The 17,769-nt window shown below is 42.0% G+C and overlaps 1 protein-coding gene across 1 annotated transcript in view; it reads left to right on the top strand.

The window, feature by feature from the left end:
• CNTNAP2 (contactin associated protein 2) overlaps nucleotides 1–17,769 on the top strand; it is a 1,667,645-nt gene that overhangs the window by 1,107,246 nt on the left and 542,630 nt on the right. The window contains exon 11 of the mRNA XM_084620442.1: nucleotides 15,135–15,241. Coding sequence (XP_084476568.1) covers nucleotides 15,135–15,241 — 107 coding nt within the window. The remainder of the gene's footprint in view (nucleotides 1–15,134; nucleotides 15,242–17,769) is intronic.

The following is a 17,769-nucleotide window of genomic DNA, read 5'->3' as shown; positions in this document are numbered from 1 at the left end:
CAGGGATTCCTTGAAATACAGCCAGCTCTCCTGGACTCCTTTCCCCTTCAAGTTAGTCCCCCAGGGGATCCTGGCCATCCGTTCCCTGAGGGAATCGAAGTCTGCTTTCCTGAAGTCCAGGGTCCGTATCCTGCTGCTTACCTTTGTTCCCTGCGTCAGGATCCTGAACTCAACCAACTCATGGTCACTGCCTCCCAGATTCCCATCCACTTTTGCTTCCCCCACTAATTCTACCCGGTTTGTGAGCAGCAGGTCAAGAAAAGCACCCCCCCTAGTTGGCTTCTCTAGCACTTGCCCCAGGAAATTGTCCCCTACGCTTTCCAAAAACTTCCTGGATTGTCTATGCACCGCTGTATTGCTCTCCCAGCAGATATCAGGAAAATTAAAGTCACCCATGAGAATCAGGGCATGCGATCTAGTAGCTTCCGTGAGCTGCCGGAAGAAAGCCTCATCCACCTCATCCCCCTGGTCCGGTGGTCTATAGCAGACTCCCACCACTACATCACTCTTGTTGCACACACTTCTAAACTTAATCCAGAGACACTCAGGTTTTTCTGCAGTTTCGTACCGGAGCTCTGAGCAGTCATACTGCTCCCTTACATACAGTGCTACTCCCCCACCTTTTCTGCCCTGCCTGTCCTTCCTGAACAGTTTATAACCATCCATGACAGTACTCCAGTCATATGAGTTATCCCACCAAGTCTCTGTTATTCCGATCACGTCATAGTTCCTTGACATCACCAGGACCTCCAGTTCTCCCTGCTTGTTTCCAAGGCTTTGTGCATTTGTATATAAGCACTTGAGATAACCTGTTGATCGCCCCTCATTGCCAGTATGAGGCAGGAGCCCTCCCCTCACAGACATTCCTGCCTGTGCTTCCTCCCGGTATCCCGCTTTCCCACTTACCTCAGGGCTTTGGTCTCCTTCCCCCGGTGAACCTAGTTTAAAGCCCTCCTCACTAGGTTAGCCAGCCTGCTGGCAAAGATGCTCTTCCCTCTCTTCGTAAGATGGAGCCCGTCTCTACCCAGCACTCCTCCTTCATGGAACACCATCCCATGGTCAAAGAAACCAAAGCCTTCTCTCCGACACCATCTGCGTAGCCATTCGTTGACTTCCACGATTCGACGCTCCCTACCTAGGCCTTTTCCTTCCACGGGGAGGATGGACGAGAACACCACTTGCGCCTCCAACTCCTTTATTCTTCTTCCTAGAGCCACATAGTCCACAGTGATCCGCTCAAGGTCATTCTTGGCAGTATCATTGGTGCCCACGTGGAGAAGCAGGAAGGGGTAGCGATCCGAGGGCTTGATGAGTCTCGGCAGTCTCTCCGTCACATCACGAATCTTAGCCCCTGGCAAGCAGCAGACTTCTCGGTTTTCCCGGTCAGGGCGGCAGATAGATGACTCAGTCCCCCGGAGGAGAGAGTCCCCGACCACCACCACCCGCCTTCTCCTCTTGGGGGTGTTGGTCGTGGAACCCCCAACCTCAGGACAGCGCATCTCATGCCTTCCAACCAGCGGAGTCTCCTTCTGCTTTCTCGCCCCAGACATATCATCTGGTCCACTCTCCGCAACGATACCTGTGGAGAGAACATGAAAGCGGTTAGTTACCTGTGTCTGTGTTACTGGAACCCGGACATTCCGCTTACCTCTTCTGGAGGTCACATGTTGCCAAGCTTCTTCACTGGTCTCTTGGCTCCTCTGTGCAACCTGCTCTATATCTGTAGAGCTTTGTGCCCCTAGAAGCCTATCCTGAGTTTCGTCCAGGAAATCCTCAGTTTCCCGTATGCAACGCAGGGTTGCTATCTGTTGCTCCAGACCTTCAATCTTCTCTTCCAATATGGAGACCAGCTTGCACTTTGTACAGACAAAGTCGCTTCTGTCCTGTGGAAGAAAGACAAACATGGCACATCCAGTGCAGGTCACAACAGCTGAACCGCCCCCTTCCATATCACCTTCCTACTATGAGCTTCCTCAGAACAGTTTGCAAGACGTAAGCCTCACTGGGCTCCCTCCAGGCGAACTCCCAGGCAAACTCCTGCTGTGTGCTGCTCTGCTGTCCCCGCTGCTCAGCTGGTTCTCCGCCGCTCAGCTGGTTCGCGAAGCTCTGGCTATTTTTAAACAGCCAGGCTTCCCTGTCGCAAACAAACAGACACCCTACTGCCCGCCCCCTGCAGGCTAGCAGCCAATCAGACACTCACTCAGGCTCTCACACTGCCCCCCCAGCAAACACACGCTCGGATACTTCCTCAATAATAAGTGACTATTGTGGACTATTTTCCTGGATCTGCCACTAGTGAACTGTTTCACTTGTAACAAGCTATGAAACTCTGTGACCATCAGTGTACCAATCTGTAAAATTGATCTAATAGTGCTTACTTTATAATGGTAGTCCTAATTCATGTTTGCAAGGTGTTTTCAAATCCTTAGATGAAAGGCGATTTAGAAGTTAAAACCATTATCTTTTATTATCCTTTTAAATTTGTTCTCATATATATTGTATTATAGACTTAAAGGGGCTAACCTACCACTGCCTGGCTTCTTCTACAGTCAGTTACACATGTGCAACGAGGATGTGAAATGTTACCACAAAATGATAGAATTTTACACCCGTTTGCACTTGATTTGCACAGGTGTAAACTATTACGCAATGTACAATGCATTGGAGAATTGGGCCCAAAATGTTGCTTTAACCACTTTCATACCCCAGATCACCCTTTTAGATTTATTGGAAACTTGAGTCCAGAGATGAATGGTGGGTTGCAAACATAGTGTAGGAAGCAGTATCAGGTATGGACATAAGAAGAAAGAATGCATTGAAAAGTGTGGGACCTACCACTGATAATATTCTGGAGTTCACAGATTTGTAGTGTTTAGGCAGAAAGGACCATTATATAACCTAGTCTGACTTCCTGTATATTGCAGACCCTTAAGTTTCACCCTGTATTATGCTCAATATCTTGTGTTTGGCTAAAGTATATCTTCCAGAAAGGAATCCAGTCTTGATTGGAAGACATCAAAAGATGGGGAATCCAGCATTCCCCTCGATAGTTCCTATGGTTGATGACCCTCACTGAAGAAAAAAAAAAGGGTCTTTTTTCAGTTTAAATGTGTCTAGATTCAGCTTCCAGCCATTGGCTCTTGTTATACCTTTCTCAGCTAGATTCAAGAGCTCTTGAGTATCCAGTATTTTCTCCCTGTGAAAGTACTTACACGCTGTGATCAAGTCAGCTCTCGATCTTCTTTTTGATAAGCTAAACAGAGAGTGCTTTAAGTCTTTCACTTTAAGGCATTTTCTCCAACCCTTGAATCAAGTTTATGGCTCATTTTTGCCCCCAAGATAATTTTTAAAGCATCCTTTTTAAAATGTGGACACCAGAACTGTACACAGTATTCCAGTATCTATCTCACCAATGCCACATACAGAGGTAAAATCAACTCTGTCCTCACAACACACCTGCTTATCCATCCAAAGATTGCATGAGCTCTTTTTGCCACTGTATCACTCTAGGAGCTCAAATTGAGTTGCTTGTTTTGATCCCTAAATCCTTCCAGGATTTCTTTCCAGGATACAGTCCCCTGTAGGTATGGCCTACATTCTTTGTTCCTAGATGTATAACTTTGCATTTGACTGCATTAAGGTGCATTTTGTTTGAATGGGCCTTATCATGCCCCTTACTATCACAAGACCATGGGTTTCACTTCAGGGTAGACTGTTCACTAATAGGGAAGTTAACCCAATGCCAGCTGTGACTCTAAGGCCATGTCTACACGACAAAAGTACTCTGATTTTACAGAAGTCGATTTTTTGGGAACAGATTATATAAAGTCGAGTACATGCGTCCACACTAAGCACATTAATTCAGCGGTGTGCGTCCACAGTACCGTGGCAAGCGCTGGCATTCCAAGCCGTGCACTGTGGGTAGCTATCCCACAGTTACCGCAGTCCCCGCTGCCCATTGGAATTCTGGGCTGAGCTGCCAATGCCTGATGGGACCAAAAATTTGTCGCGGGTGGTTATGGGTAAATGTCGTCAGTCAACCCTCCCTCTCTCTGTGAAAGCAATGACAGGCAATCATTTCACGCCCTTTTCCCTGGATTGCCCAAGCAGGTGCCGTCGCACGGCAAGCATGGAGCACATTCAGCTCACTGCAGCAGTTATGACCATTGTAAACACCTCATGCATTATCGTGCAGTTTATGCAGAACCATCACCTGAAAAACCAGGCAAGGAGGTGTCGGCAGCGCGGTGATGAGGACATGAACACAGATTTCTCTAAAACCGCGATCCCCGGCAATTTGGAGATCATGGTGTTACTGGGTCAGGCTCATGCCGTGGAATGCTGATTCTGGGCTCGGGAAACAAGCACAGACTGGTGGGACCACATAGTGTTGCAGGTTTGGGATGATTCACAGTGGCTCCGAAACTTTCGCATGCGTAAGGACACTTTCATGGAACTTTGTCACTTGCTTTCCCCTGCCCTGGAGCACAAGAATACCAAGATGAGAGCAGCCCTCATGGTTCACAAGCGAGTGGCAGTAGCCCTGTGGAAGCTTGCAATGCCAGACAGCTACTGGTCAGTCGGGAATCAATTTGGAGTGGGCAAATCTACTGTGGGGGTTGCTGTGATGCAAGTAGTCAATGCAATCATTGAACTGCTGCTATCAAAGGTAGTGACTCTGGGAAATGTGCAGTTCACAGTGGATGGCTTTACTCCAATGGGATTCCCTAACTGTGGTGGGGCTATAGATGGAATGCATATCCCTATCTTGGGACCGGACCACCAGGGCCGCCAGTACATAAACTGCAAGAGGTTTTCAATGGTGCTGCAAGCACCGGTGGATCACAAGGGACCTTTCACTGACATCCAACATGGGATGACGGGAAAGGCACATGACGCTCGCGTCTTCAGGAACTCTGGTCTGTTTAAATGGCTGCAGGAAGGGATTACTTCCCAGACCAGAAAATAACTCTTGGAGATGTTGAAATGCCTACAGTTATCCTTGGGGACCCAGCCTACCCCTTCATGCCCTGGCTCATGAAGCCGTACACAGGCACCCTGGACAGTAGTAAGGAGCTGTTCAACTACAGGCGGAGCAAGTGCAGAATGGTGGTAGAGTGTGCATTTGGGCGGTTAAAGGGTTGCTGGTGCAGTTTACTGACTTGCTCAGACCTCAGTGAAACCAGTATTCCCATTGTTATTGCTGCTTGCTGTGTGCTCCACAGTCTTTGTGAGAGTAAGGGGGAGACATTTATGGCGGGGTGGGAGGTTGAGGCAAATTGCCTGGCCGCTGAATACACGCAGCCAGACACCAGGGCAGTTAGAAGAGCACAGCAGGAAGTGCTGCGCATCAGAGAAGCTTTGAAAACCAGTTTCATGACTGGCCAGGGTACTTGACTGGCCAGGGTGTGACACTTCTGTTTGTTTCTCCTTGATGGAAACCCACCCCCTTGGTTGCCTCTAAATTCCCTGTAAGCCACCCACCTTCCCCTCTTCAATCACAGCTTGCTTGCAAAGGAAATAAAGTCACTATCATTTAAAAAATATGTATTCTTTATTAATTGATTATAAAAATAGGGAGATAACTCACAAGGTAGCCTGGGTGGGGTGTCAGAGGAGGGTAGGAGGGAAGGAAAAGGCCACTTCAAAACTTGTTGAATGCCAGCCTTCTGTTGCTTGGGCTGTCCACTGGGGTGGAGTGGTTGGGTGCCCGGAGCCTCCCCCCTGCCCACCCCCACGTTCTTGGGCATCTGGTTGAGGAGGCTATGGAACTTGGGGAGGAGGGAGGGCTGTTAAGCAGGGGCTGCAGCGGCAGTCTGTGATCCTGCTGCCGTTCATGAACCTCTACCAGACGCTGGAGCATGTCCGCTTGATCCCACAGTAGCCCCAGCGTTTTCTCATGCCTCCTCTGATCTTCCTGCCGCCACCTCTTCTCACGTTTACCGGCCACTTTCCTGTACTCTGCTATTGTGCCCCTCCACAGATTCTGCTGAGCTCTGTCAGTGCCGGATGACTGCATGAGCTCAGAGAACATTTCATCGCGCGTGCGTTTTTTTCGCCGCCTTATCTGAGATAGCCTTTGGGATGGAGGAGGGAGGCTTGAAACATTTGCAGCTGCTGGAGGAAAAAAAGGGAGTGAAGTATTTAAAAAGATACATTTTACAGAACAATGGCTATTCTCTTTCACGGTGAACAACACTATTCACATTACATAGCACATGTGATTTTGGTACAAGGTCGCATTTTGCATCTTATATTGAGTGCCTGCGGCTTTGGCGTTAGAGATCACATACGCAGGGCCGGGCAACAGAATTCGGCTTGCAGGCAGCCATGGTAAGCCATAGTCTTTCGGCTTCCACAACCTTCATAACAGCAGAGCTCTCCTCTCCCATACCAAGCAAAGCACGTTGAGTTGACCATTTAGTGCTGCGGTTTTCCTGTTAACGTGCAGCAGCAGAAACCAAACTAAACAGTCCCCTTGGAAACTCCAGTCCCTCTTCACACCAAAGCAGCGGCCCCCTGTGCTTTTAGGCCCCTTTCATTGTAATATCACAGAAAAGCCAAGTTCCTCTGTTCCAAAAGGACTATACACATACCACAGGTCAGTTCCACCTTGGATCTCCCTCCATCATCCAATAAGGTAACGTTCAGTCCAATCCTGTAATAACTTATTTAGGCTTTATTAAATAAATGAAGATGAAGGAAGATACAATCACATGATGCTAAGAATACTAAAGACAAGGACAGACAACGAAAAAATTAGCTTATATTATTATATAAAACTTCTGTTCAAAGTTACAAAGTCCTATGGCATTTATTCCAAACTCCTGCGGTATTTCTTCCATAATTTATGTAACTTTTTCCTAAGCAAGTAACATTAATTCTAAGGAGGATTTACTGTACATACATGCATGGGTAATCTAGCTATGTAATCTGTAGTGAAATATGTGCAGAAGCTCACTCAGCTCTTTTGCATGTATGCAACAAAAGGACAGTGGGAACATTCATATCCATTTTGTTTCTGTGTCATAATGCAGATTCATAAGGGACAGAGTTAAGATTGTGAATATAACCCTAATCTTTTCATTTAATGAGTTTTAACTGCTTAGCTGTAACTTTAACATTCTATGAAATATTTCTCTGTGGGGATAAACATCAAATATCATCAGTATGTTTGTAATGCAAATAATAAGACAGTTCTTTATACAAAGACAAACAAGGCAAAACATTGACATTAGGAAAGGTGTGAAGATCCATGCAAGAAGGATTAATGGAAGGAATGGATTTAAAGAAATTTGAAGGAGGCACGAGAGGACAACTGTTGAAAAAGATCTGGAAGTCCACTGAAACCATAATGGGCAGCTTAATAGATATGAAACAGAGAAAGGGATGAAGGAGCCTGTAAGGAAAGGATTAGAAGGAGCTAAAGGAAGAGTAAGAGAAAATCAGTGTGAGCCATAAGCCATAAGAAAGAAAAGATTGAATTCCATGTTGAGAATAAGTCAACACAGTGTTATTTTGTATAGTATTTTTCATATCCAACTATCCCTTAATGTTCTGCTCTATATTATATGGTAGTATCTGGATGCTTTTCAGCAGTGCAATAAGCAACAAGACTAATGTCTGTCATATGTGATTTCTTCTTTGTCTCATTCTGTCTCCCATGTAGAATTGTATGTTCTGTGAAATGTTTTGGTTTTGGTAGAGGTTTTTGTTGGGGGATAATTTTTTTTTAAATATGCACATCCTGCAGTGTTTATGTGGGTGAAGGCAAGACCCAAAAAAGTGAACCTGGTATTGAAGCAGAAGTGGGTGAAATTTTTGATGGTCCTTTCTCCCTGTGGGAATTCCTTTTACCATCTGGGACTAGCCCCCTGAGAATGCCCTATCTTGGACAAGGATTAACTTTACCCTTACATAGAAAGTTCCATTTTGCCTGAGGAAAAGAGTAGTTGATCACAACCCTTGTCCTGGAGCCTTAGGAAGTCTATTAGATATCTGGGACCCAGGTTATTCAGCTCCTTGAGGGTAATACTGAGGCCTTGAACTAGACTTGATGATGCTTGAATGGTCCCTTGAAATATGTGTTAACTACTTATGCTAAACAATCTTTTCCATCTTGTATCTAGCTGTGACACTGAGTAAGTTTCCCAGGCCTGAAGAAGAGTTCTGTGTAAGCTTGAAAGCTTGTCTCGTATTAAATGAGGATATCAATATAATAGGCATCACAGACACATGGTGGAATGAGGATAATCAAGGGAACACAGTAGTACCAGGTTACAAAATATATCAGAAGGACAGAAGAGGTTGTGCTGATGGGGGAGTGGCATTATATGTGAAAGAAAGCGTAGAGTCAAGTGAAGTAATAATTTTAAAAGAAACAAACTGTAACATTGAATCTCTATGAATAGTAATTCCATGCTTGAATAATAAGAATATAGCAGTAGGAATATACTACCGACCAGCTGACCAGGGTGGGGATAGTGACTGTGAAATGCTCAGGGATATTAGAGAGGCTATAAAAATAGAAAACTTAATAATAATGGGAGATTTCAACTACCCCCATATTGACTGGATATATGTCACCGCAGGACGGGATGCAGAGATAAAGTTTTGTAATGCTTTAAATGACTGCTTCTTGGAGCAGTTAGTCCTGAAATGCACAAGAGGAGAGGCAGTTCTTGATTTAGTCCTAAGTGGATCTTAGTCCAAGAGGTGAATATAGCTGAATTGCTTGGTAATAGTGACCATAATATAATTAAATTTAACATCCTTGTCTGGAGTGGCGGGGGGGGAACACCACAGTAGCATTTAATTTTAGAAAGGGCAACTACACAAAAGTGAGGAAGCTAGTTAAACAGAAATTAAAAGGTACAGTGCCAAAAATGAAATCTCTGCAAGCTGCATGGAAACTTTTTAGAGACACCATAATAGAGGCTCAAATTAAATGTATACCCCCAATTAAAAAACACAGTAAGAGGACAAAAAAGTGTCATCGTCGTCCCCCCCCGGGGCTAAACAACAAAGTAAAAGAAGCAGTGTTAGACAAAAAGGCATCCTTTAAGAAGCAGAAGTTAAATCCTATTGAGGAAAATATAAAGGAACATAAAATCTGACAAGTGAAGTGTAAAGATATAATTAGGAAGGCCAAAAAAGAATCTGAAGAAAGATTCAAAAAATAATAGCAAAAAAAATGTTAATTACATCAGAATCAGGGAGCTTGCTAAACAACCTGTGGACCATTCAAGGACAATAAGGCCATTGCAGAGAAATTAAGTGAATTCTTTTCATTGGTCTAAATGGCTGAGGATGTGAGGGAGATTCTGAACCCTGAGCCATTCTTTTTAGGTGGCCAATCTGAGGAACTGTCCTAGATTGAGGTGTCAATAGAGGAGGGGTTTTGGAACAAACTGATAAACTAAACAGTAATAAGTCACAGGACCAGATGGTATTCACCCAAAAGTTCTGAAGGAACTCAAATGTGAAATTGAAGAACTACTAACTGTGCTATGTAATCATCATTTAAATCAGCTTCTGTACCAGATGACTGGAGGATAGCTAATGTGACACCAACTTTTAAAAATGTCTCCAGAGGCATCTTGACAATTACATGCCAGGAAGCCTAACTTCAGTACCGAACAAAGTGGTTGAAACTTTACTAAAGAACAGAATTATCAGACACATAGATAAACATGATAGGTTAGGGAAGAGTCAGCATGGTTTTTGTAAAGGGAAATCATGCCTCACCAATTTACTCGAATTCTTTGTGGGGTTCAACAAGCATATGGACAAGGGGGATCTAGTGGATACAGTGTACTTAGTTTTTCAGAAAGCCTTTAACAAGGCCACTCACCAAAAGCTCTTAAGGAAAGTAAGCTGTAATGGGATAAGAGGGAAGGTCCTCTCATGGATTGGTAACTGGTTAAAAGATAGGAAACAAAGGGTAGGAATAAATGGTCAGTTTTCAGTATGGAGAGAAGTAAATAGTGGTGACTTCCAGGGTCTGTACTGGGAACAGTACTGTTCATGATATTCATAAATGATCTGGAAAAATGGGTAAACAATGAGGTTGCAAAATTTGCAGATGAAACAAAATAACTCAAGATAGTTAAGACCAAAGCAAACTGTGAAAAGGGATCTCAGAAAACTGAGTGACTGGGCAACAAAATGGTACACTCACCAAAATGGCAGATGATGATCAATGTTGATAAATGCAAAGTAATGCACATTGGAAAACAAACTTAATCCCAACTATACATATAAAATGATGTCTAGATTAGCTGTTGCCACTCAAGAAAAAGATCTTGGAGTAATTGTGGATAATTCTCTGAAAACGTCCAGTCAATGTGCAGCAGTAGTCAAAACAGATAATGTTGGGAATCATAAGGAAAGGGATAGATAATGAGGCACAAAATATCATATTACCTCTATATAAATCCATGGTATGCCCACATCTTGAATACTGCGTGCTGATGTGGTTGCCCCAGCTCAAAAAAGATATTTTGGAATTGGAAAAGGTACAGAAAAGGACAACAAAAATGATTAGGGGTATGGAACAGTTTCCGTATGAGGAGAGATTAATAAGACTGGGACTTTTCAGCTTAGAAAAGAGACAATTAAGGGGGGATATGATAGAGGTCTACAAAATCATGACTGGTGTGGACAAAGTAAATAAAGAAATGTTGTTTACTCCTTCTCATAACACAAGGAATAGGGGTCACCAAATGAAATTAATAGGCAGCAGGTTTAAAACAAACAAACGGAAGTATTTTGTCACACAATGCACAGTCAACCTATGGAACTCTTTGCCAGAGGATGTTGTGAAGGCCAAAACTATCACAGGGTTAAAAAAAGAACTAGATAAATTCATGGAGGATAGGTCCATGAATGGCTATTAGCCAGGATGGGCAGGGATGGTGTCCCTAGCCGCTGTTCGCCAGAAGCTGGGAATGGGCGATGAGATGGATCACTTGATGATTACCTGTTCCGTTCATTCCCTCTGAAGTACTTGGCATGAGCCACTGTTGGAACACAGGATACTGGGCTAGATGTACCCTTGGTTTGACCCAGTATGGCTGTTCTTATGTTCTCTTTCACCAACAGAAGTTGGTACAATAAAAGTAATTATATCATCAACCTTGATCTTAAATAACAAAATCACATAGGTCAAATAAAAATATAGTATTCAGAGAAATTAAACATACCATATAAGGAAAGGCAAAAAGTATTTGCTTTCATGTGGGGTGTGAAAATACATGGAGAAACTAGTTAAGTGTCACAAATAGCAAGAACTTTACTTACACAAAATTGACAAGTGTGTGTGAAGAAGTGGCCCAATGCTAAACAAGGGTAGGCAAAGTAGAAAAAAAGATATAAATGTCCATGTGGTAGTTTGCAGAAACGTCCAGGATGGTTTCAGTAAGGAGGTAATATTGAACTTTGTCCTGAAAGGAATGGAGAGTCAATGATTTTATTTAAAAATGGAGAGGATATGCTCATATTTCTTTGACCTGGAATCAGGAGAGCTGGGAAATGAGAGGCCAAAGAGCATGGGAGTTGCAATAGTCAAGACAAGAGTAGAAGAAGATATGGATGCAGATTTTAGCACAGTGGAACCCAGGTAGTGGTGTACATGGGGAGTGTTGTGGAGGTGCTTGTAGCAGATTAGCAGATATAGGAGATATGAAGGAACCGTAAGGTCCAGGGTGATAGAAATCTGTATCACAAAAAGAAATTGAATCATGGAGTTGTGTGAGGATGCTCCTCTGGCCAACAGAAGAAAGCCAATTTTAAAATCTGGCAAGTTTGTATACAACCAGATAATAGAACAGAGACATCCAAAATCCATTTGTGCATGCAATTCAAGTGCAAATAGAGCATAAATGGGCTTGCATATATATACTCTATTGTGTGTGCAAAATTACACAAGGTGATTTCCATGCACAGATATACGTATGATCAAATACTTATGAAAATTTTACCCTATATACTGTATAGTACTTTTTCCAACAGCATAAGTGTCTGGCTCTGGGTTCTAAGCAGTCAGGCCTGGGGGTTGGACTGGTCGTATAGTCAGGACAAAGGTCAGGGCAGCACTGAAACTGGGATCTGGGGACAGGCCATGGGACAGAACTAAGGTTAAAGTCAACAGACCAGCCAAAAATCAAGATCGTAGCTGGAGTCTGGCTGCAGACCAAAGGTCAAAGCTGAGGTGTAGTCAGGAGGGGGATGCAGGGCTGGAGAAAGGTTGCAGGAGGGCACAGACAAGGCTGATGTTGGCTGGAGGGTAATGAAATACCTGTGCCTGGGAGTCATCTGACCTGGGCCCTGCCCTGGGATAGGCTGCCGCAGCATACCTGAGGGTGACGTCACCGCAGGCTCTGCTTACAGGCTGAGTCAGTGCAGCTGAGTTGCTGCTGCATGCCTGAGTGAAGAGTCACGGCAGGCTCTGTTGGAGCAGCGAGTGATGGCACCTATTGAGAATCTCACCTCCTCACATCTAAAGGTCCCTCTCTGCAGCCTAAGGGGAGAGCTACTGGACCCAGGTCTCAAATAAATATGGAGGACAACTAATGAAAAAACAGGGACAGACGTGAGGGTCACAGGGTCAAAAGCAGGGTTCCAGTGGGGGACACTGAGCAGAGAACCCCAGACAGTTCCCACTGCTCCTCGAAGGGAGCCAGTGGGCACAGTCCTGGTCTGGCTGTGGATTTGCCTCACAGTATTTATTTATCTTGGTGTCCTCACCAAATGATATTGAAGATATTACATTCTGCTGACTTAAAATTCCCTATAGTTTGAATCACTTTTCACCCTGAACTATGTCAAATTAGTATTTAGTAAAGTAAAAAGGTTGATTTTAAAAAAAATGTTCCAGAGGAAGTTGGGTTAAGCTAGCTTTCTTACAAGACACACAAAACTAACAATAGGGGTTGTGGTTTGTTGGATAGATCTGACTTAAAACTTTTAACCAACTAGATAAATAAATTAAATAAAAAAGTTTGCTCAGGTAGATGGTGTCAATAAATATCTATATTGATTTTCATATTTACGTGAATTAAGATAGTATATGTTAAGCTACCAATACAACTTTAGCTTTGCTACTTATACTGGTATAAAAGTAAGTTATATAGTAGTAAAATGCAAAATTGGATATTGGCATTATTATTGAGATTTCATGTAAATATCTGTCCAACTTAATGTAGAAATGGTTGGGTTTTTTTTGTCAGTGGGAAATTGTTTTAAAGCAAATCTATTTTCAAATAGAAATAAGGAAGGAAATACATCCAAAGTGACACATGAAATGATTTTGGAGAAGAAAGTAATTTACCAAATATATTGGAAGATATGAATTTAGGGTTTCAGTGTTTATGAAACCACAAAGTGGTTATGAAAATAAAAGCTGAATATAGCTGACAAGGTTTAAAAACACAGAAAATTACATTCAGAATTCAGGCTTTGTCTAGCTGTACAGAAGTGTGAGTCAGTCTTATGTCAATGGAACTACTTTAAAGTGTCACCAAAACACCAGCCATTCATAGAAAATGGAAATTTTCCAAATAATTGGAAATTTCCTGTTCTATATCACAGATCCCTACAGGATATTGTACCCTAATATTAAAATGGAAAAATGTTTGTTTTTCATTCAGAAAATGATTTCTTTAAGCATGTTTCTTATTAGTCTCTTGAAATTCTCTAACAGATTTCAGTGACACACCTGTAGTATAATAAAGAATGTAGGCAGATCGTATAGTACATTTTCTTAAAAAGCTTTTACTCTGTGTGTATAAACAATAACAGTTTTGAAGGAGGTGAACTGCACTATGGCCAAGTGTCCAATATGTTTCTGTCAAAAATATTTTTCTCTTTGATACATTCCTGTAAAATGGAAGTGATGCATGCACATATAGTGTGGGAGAGAAGGAAAATTCCAAAATTAATCATTCCAAAATGATTTGTCAGGTAGACTATTATGCATTAAGGTGTACTATGGGTATTAACAAAGAGTCTAGTGTTAGCTATTACAGGGATGCTGTGAATTTCAAAATTATCCTGGTGATAACTATAGTTTAATTTGTATTATGTTTCCAGAAAATATTTCCATTTGTTGGTTGGTTGGAGGTCCCTTAATGTAAAAATGTAGTAGTTCATAAATAATATTTGGACAAATTCAACATGAAAGGAAAATTCCTTTAACCCTTGATCAGAAAGCACAGAGTCTGTCCTGAGACTGGCTGAAAAGAAATTTAATAAAGGGAAAAAATGGTTCTTTGAAATGAGATTTCAAAGCATACTCCAAGAAGAGAAAAGTAATAGTTTCAAAAAGCGAAAGTATTATGATAATTCCTATTTAGATGAATCTTTGATAGAAAAGAAACTGGTCAAACTCAAATCTTTGAAATTACATTTTGTGGCTGTTTCAAATAATAAATGTATGTTCTAATATAATTTCCCCTATTTTTCATTCATTTCCATTCCACCTTTTCTTTTTCATTTCCTCAGCTCTCTGACAATAATTTAGCTGGAGTGGGAGAGCAGGTTGGGTAAAGGTGAATTACGTTTGTCACAAGTGAATTAAAGCCTGTTAAATCTTTTATTCTGAACTTCACAGCACCTGGTTGGTTTTAATAATGCAGAGTTAGTAACTTCCATCTCAAGCCAGCAGGCAAGCTGCCTCCATCTTATCCCATGGTGGGCAAGACCAAGATTAAGTGAATCTCACTGCTGTTCTTTTCTAACTTTCCGTGTTTTGTGGGACTTGAATCCATGGGGCATGGCATCACCTGCACAAGAGAAAAATCCAAGGCTTGTGATGTTATTCTGATCCTGGTACTAGTCATTCATGGCTTTTAAAAACTTAATTTATGATAAGTGAATGTTTCTCATGATTGTCTTCTTTTTCTACTTTTATTTGAAAAGAGGCCACAGCAGGGCTGTGATACATCATCTTTTGTGTGGTTGGCACAGTTTGTCATGAATTCTGTTAATCTACCTAAAACAACAAGGATTAATTATGAGTGTAGGGCAAACTGGCATTGATATGATGTATTACTTGAGCAGCTCAAAATTTGGCCATTCATAAATCTTGTTGTTTATTTCGTTTTTGTTTTTCTCTTTGTCTCTTGTCCTGCCAGGTGTGTTCCCAATCACTGTGAACATGGTGGCAAATGCTCCCAAACGTGGGACAGCTTCAAATGTACTTGTGAAGGAACTGGATACAGTGGCGCCACCTGTCACAACTGTAAGTGACACTGTGATTTGCTTCAACACTGTAATATAATATAGAAGGCATGCACAATACTGATGCCTTTTGGTTGAGATGTAAAAGTCCAAGTCAGAGCCATCTGTGGTTATTAAAGAGCCCATAGAACTTTTTTTGTGAGAGAAGGGATGCTGACACTTGCATCTGGCCCACATTCCATTTTGACTACTTAAAATTCCATACTGGGTGGTTAAATGGATACATGAGTTCTTCAATCAATGTACTAAATGCTTGCCTAGTGTTGCTGAGAACTCTTAAATGATGGCAGTATTTGGTCACTAAAGGCTAGTCTACACTGAAAACTTACATTGGCATAGCTATGTCCACGTTTCTGAGAGATGTAGCTAGGCCACCCTATTCCCCAGTGTAGGCAGCACTAGGGTGACAGAAGAATTCCTTCATCTACTTAGCTATTGCCTCTTGGGGAGGTGGATTACCTGCAGGGACAGGCAAACTCCTCCTGTCACTAGAGTGAGTGTCTACACTGAAGTGCGACAGTGGCCCTGCTGCTATACCATTTTAAGTGTAGATCAATCCTGATACTGAAACAGACGCATGTGCAAACTGACTCTTTGGCCATTCTGAAAGTCACACTATTACCGCGATTGTGGTAAGTACTGCAGGCAGCACTATTAGTGCCCACTGCTTACAAGCCATATTGATTGTAGCCATATTACAGCAGCTTCCTCTACTGATATACTGGGAGTGAGGAGAGAGAGGAAAAGGGATGTCCTTGTACTTTCTACAGCATCTGACTTACGTGTGCAGGGCAAGCCATTGTGTGTGTGTGTGTGTTTGTCTTTCTAGCATACATTTAAAAGGGCCTTTTCATTTTGAAAAGTGTTTTCTAAAATATGGTAGATGAGATGACTTTGTTAAAGGTTTCGGACGAACGTGGAGAAGAAAGGCAAGAGTGCGAGAAGAATGGCAGATGTGTTGTGATCGGCACAGTCTTAACGACAGCTGAAGACCGATCGATCTGGGTGGTGGTGGTAGATAAGATAAAGAAGACTTGTCCATTTACTGTCTTTCTCCATTGACATGCCTACAATAACACCCTCTTAATATTAAAGAGAGAACAGTTACTTTAGATTCACTATCAAAGCTACAACCAAGATGCTTACAAAGAGGTGAAAAATCCAATTACCAGTTTAATTCAGAGTTTCAATTTTTTGTTTACACTTTAATGTCACATTCTAGAATTATGCAAAATATTTAATGAGAAATATGACAATCTATGGTTTTGCCTTTTGTTGGATTTTACAATATTCAAGTAATCTCATGAAAAACTGACAGTTCACAGATTTTCCATTTCCGCTTAAACTATGCTATTTTTGAGCAAAATCTCAACGTCATAATGAACATATTTATAACGCACACCATTTTAAAGTATTTAAAAATGCATTATTGTTTAATTATAGAGAGATTTGGAATTATTCAAAAAGCTGTTTGAGAGATGAGCATTTCCATTGCTCATTTGCTGTGGCTTGTGTTAATACTTGGGATCTATAAAGGCCTTCTTTTGACTCACCAATGGTATTCCTGAAAACAAATGTTTGTGATAGTTTCCAACCTCATTTAGTTGCATTTTTCCATTTCTGATGGTGGTAAATAGTGTACCCAGTTAGATTTTAAAAGTCTTTAATTTGTTGGACAAATTGGTTTTCTTAAAACCTGCTGTCTCTCCTTAGCTTGCGGAGCTTATGATATATACAGAGGGTTAGTCACCTCTTCTTCATTTTGTACTTTAAAGCTGTGGCTTTCAGTTCAATGTGTGGGTACTGGGTAGTGTTGATGGCCTGTGATATATAGGAGGGCAAACTAGGTGATCTAGTGGTCCCCTCTGGCCTTAAACTCTGACTCTATGTATCTACAGCAGATCCCCCCCCACCACAAAAAATGTATTTATATTATAATGAGATCAGTTATTGAGTAGTAATTTGCTCCAGAAGCCTGGTCATTTAATGCCTGTGACTTGAAATAAAACATAAATCAAGTGTAGATGGATCTGAACCAAAATCCCTATTCTGAAAACCCACTGTTTAGGTTTGCTGTCTTCTGTGGATCCAAATGTTTACAGATCAGATTCCCTTTCCATGGTTTGCACAATGAGAGGGCAATCTTTTCCTCTCATGTCCACATCAAACATCTCAGCTCCAATATTTTGCTCTCCCTGCATGTGTGAGCTCCCACTTACGTCAATGGGAACAGAATATTTGATGTGCTGACCTGAGATGAGCACTTATTCTTATAACATTCCCTCCCACCCCTGAGGTAGAAATGCCATATTCTTTATGGAAAATCTCTACTAGGTTTTACTCTCTGGACAGCGTTATTACTGACTTATAAAAAGTATCTTACCTGGATGCTTCTCCCCATGCCTTATAAACTCCAGAAACTTTAACAGGATGAACTGAAAGCTTTTCATTAAGGTGATATTCTCCCAATCAAGTACAGGTTGTGGAATGGGGTGCAGAGAGTTGTCACCCATATTGAAGACCAGGGAA

The sequence above is a fragment of the Lepidochelys olivacea genome (assembly GCF_965140295.1).
Source record: "Lepidochelys olivacea isolate rLepOli2 genome assembly, chromosome: 2".
Taxonomy (NCBI): domain Eukaryota; kingdom Metazoa; phylum Chordata; order Testudines; family Cheloniidae; genus Lepidochelys; species Lepidochelys olivacea.
This window is presented reverse-complemented; position numbering and strand designations above follow the sequence as displayed.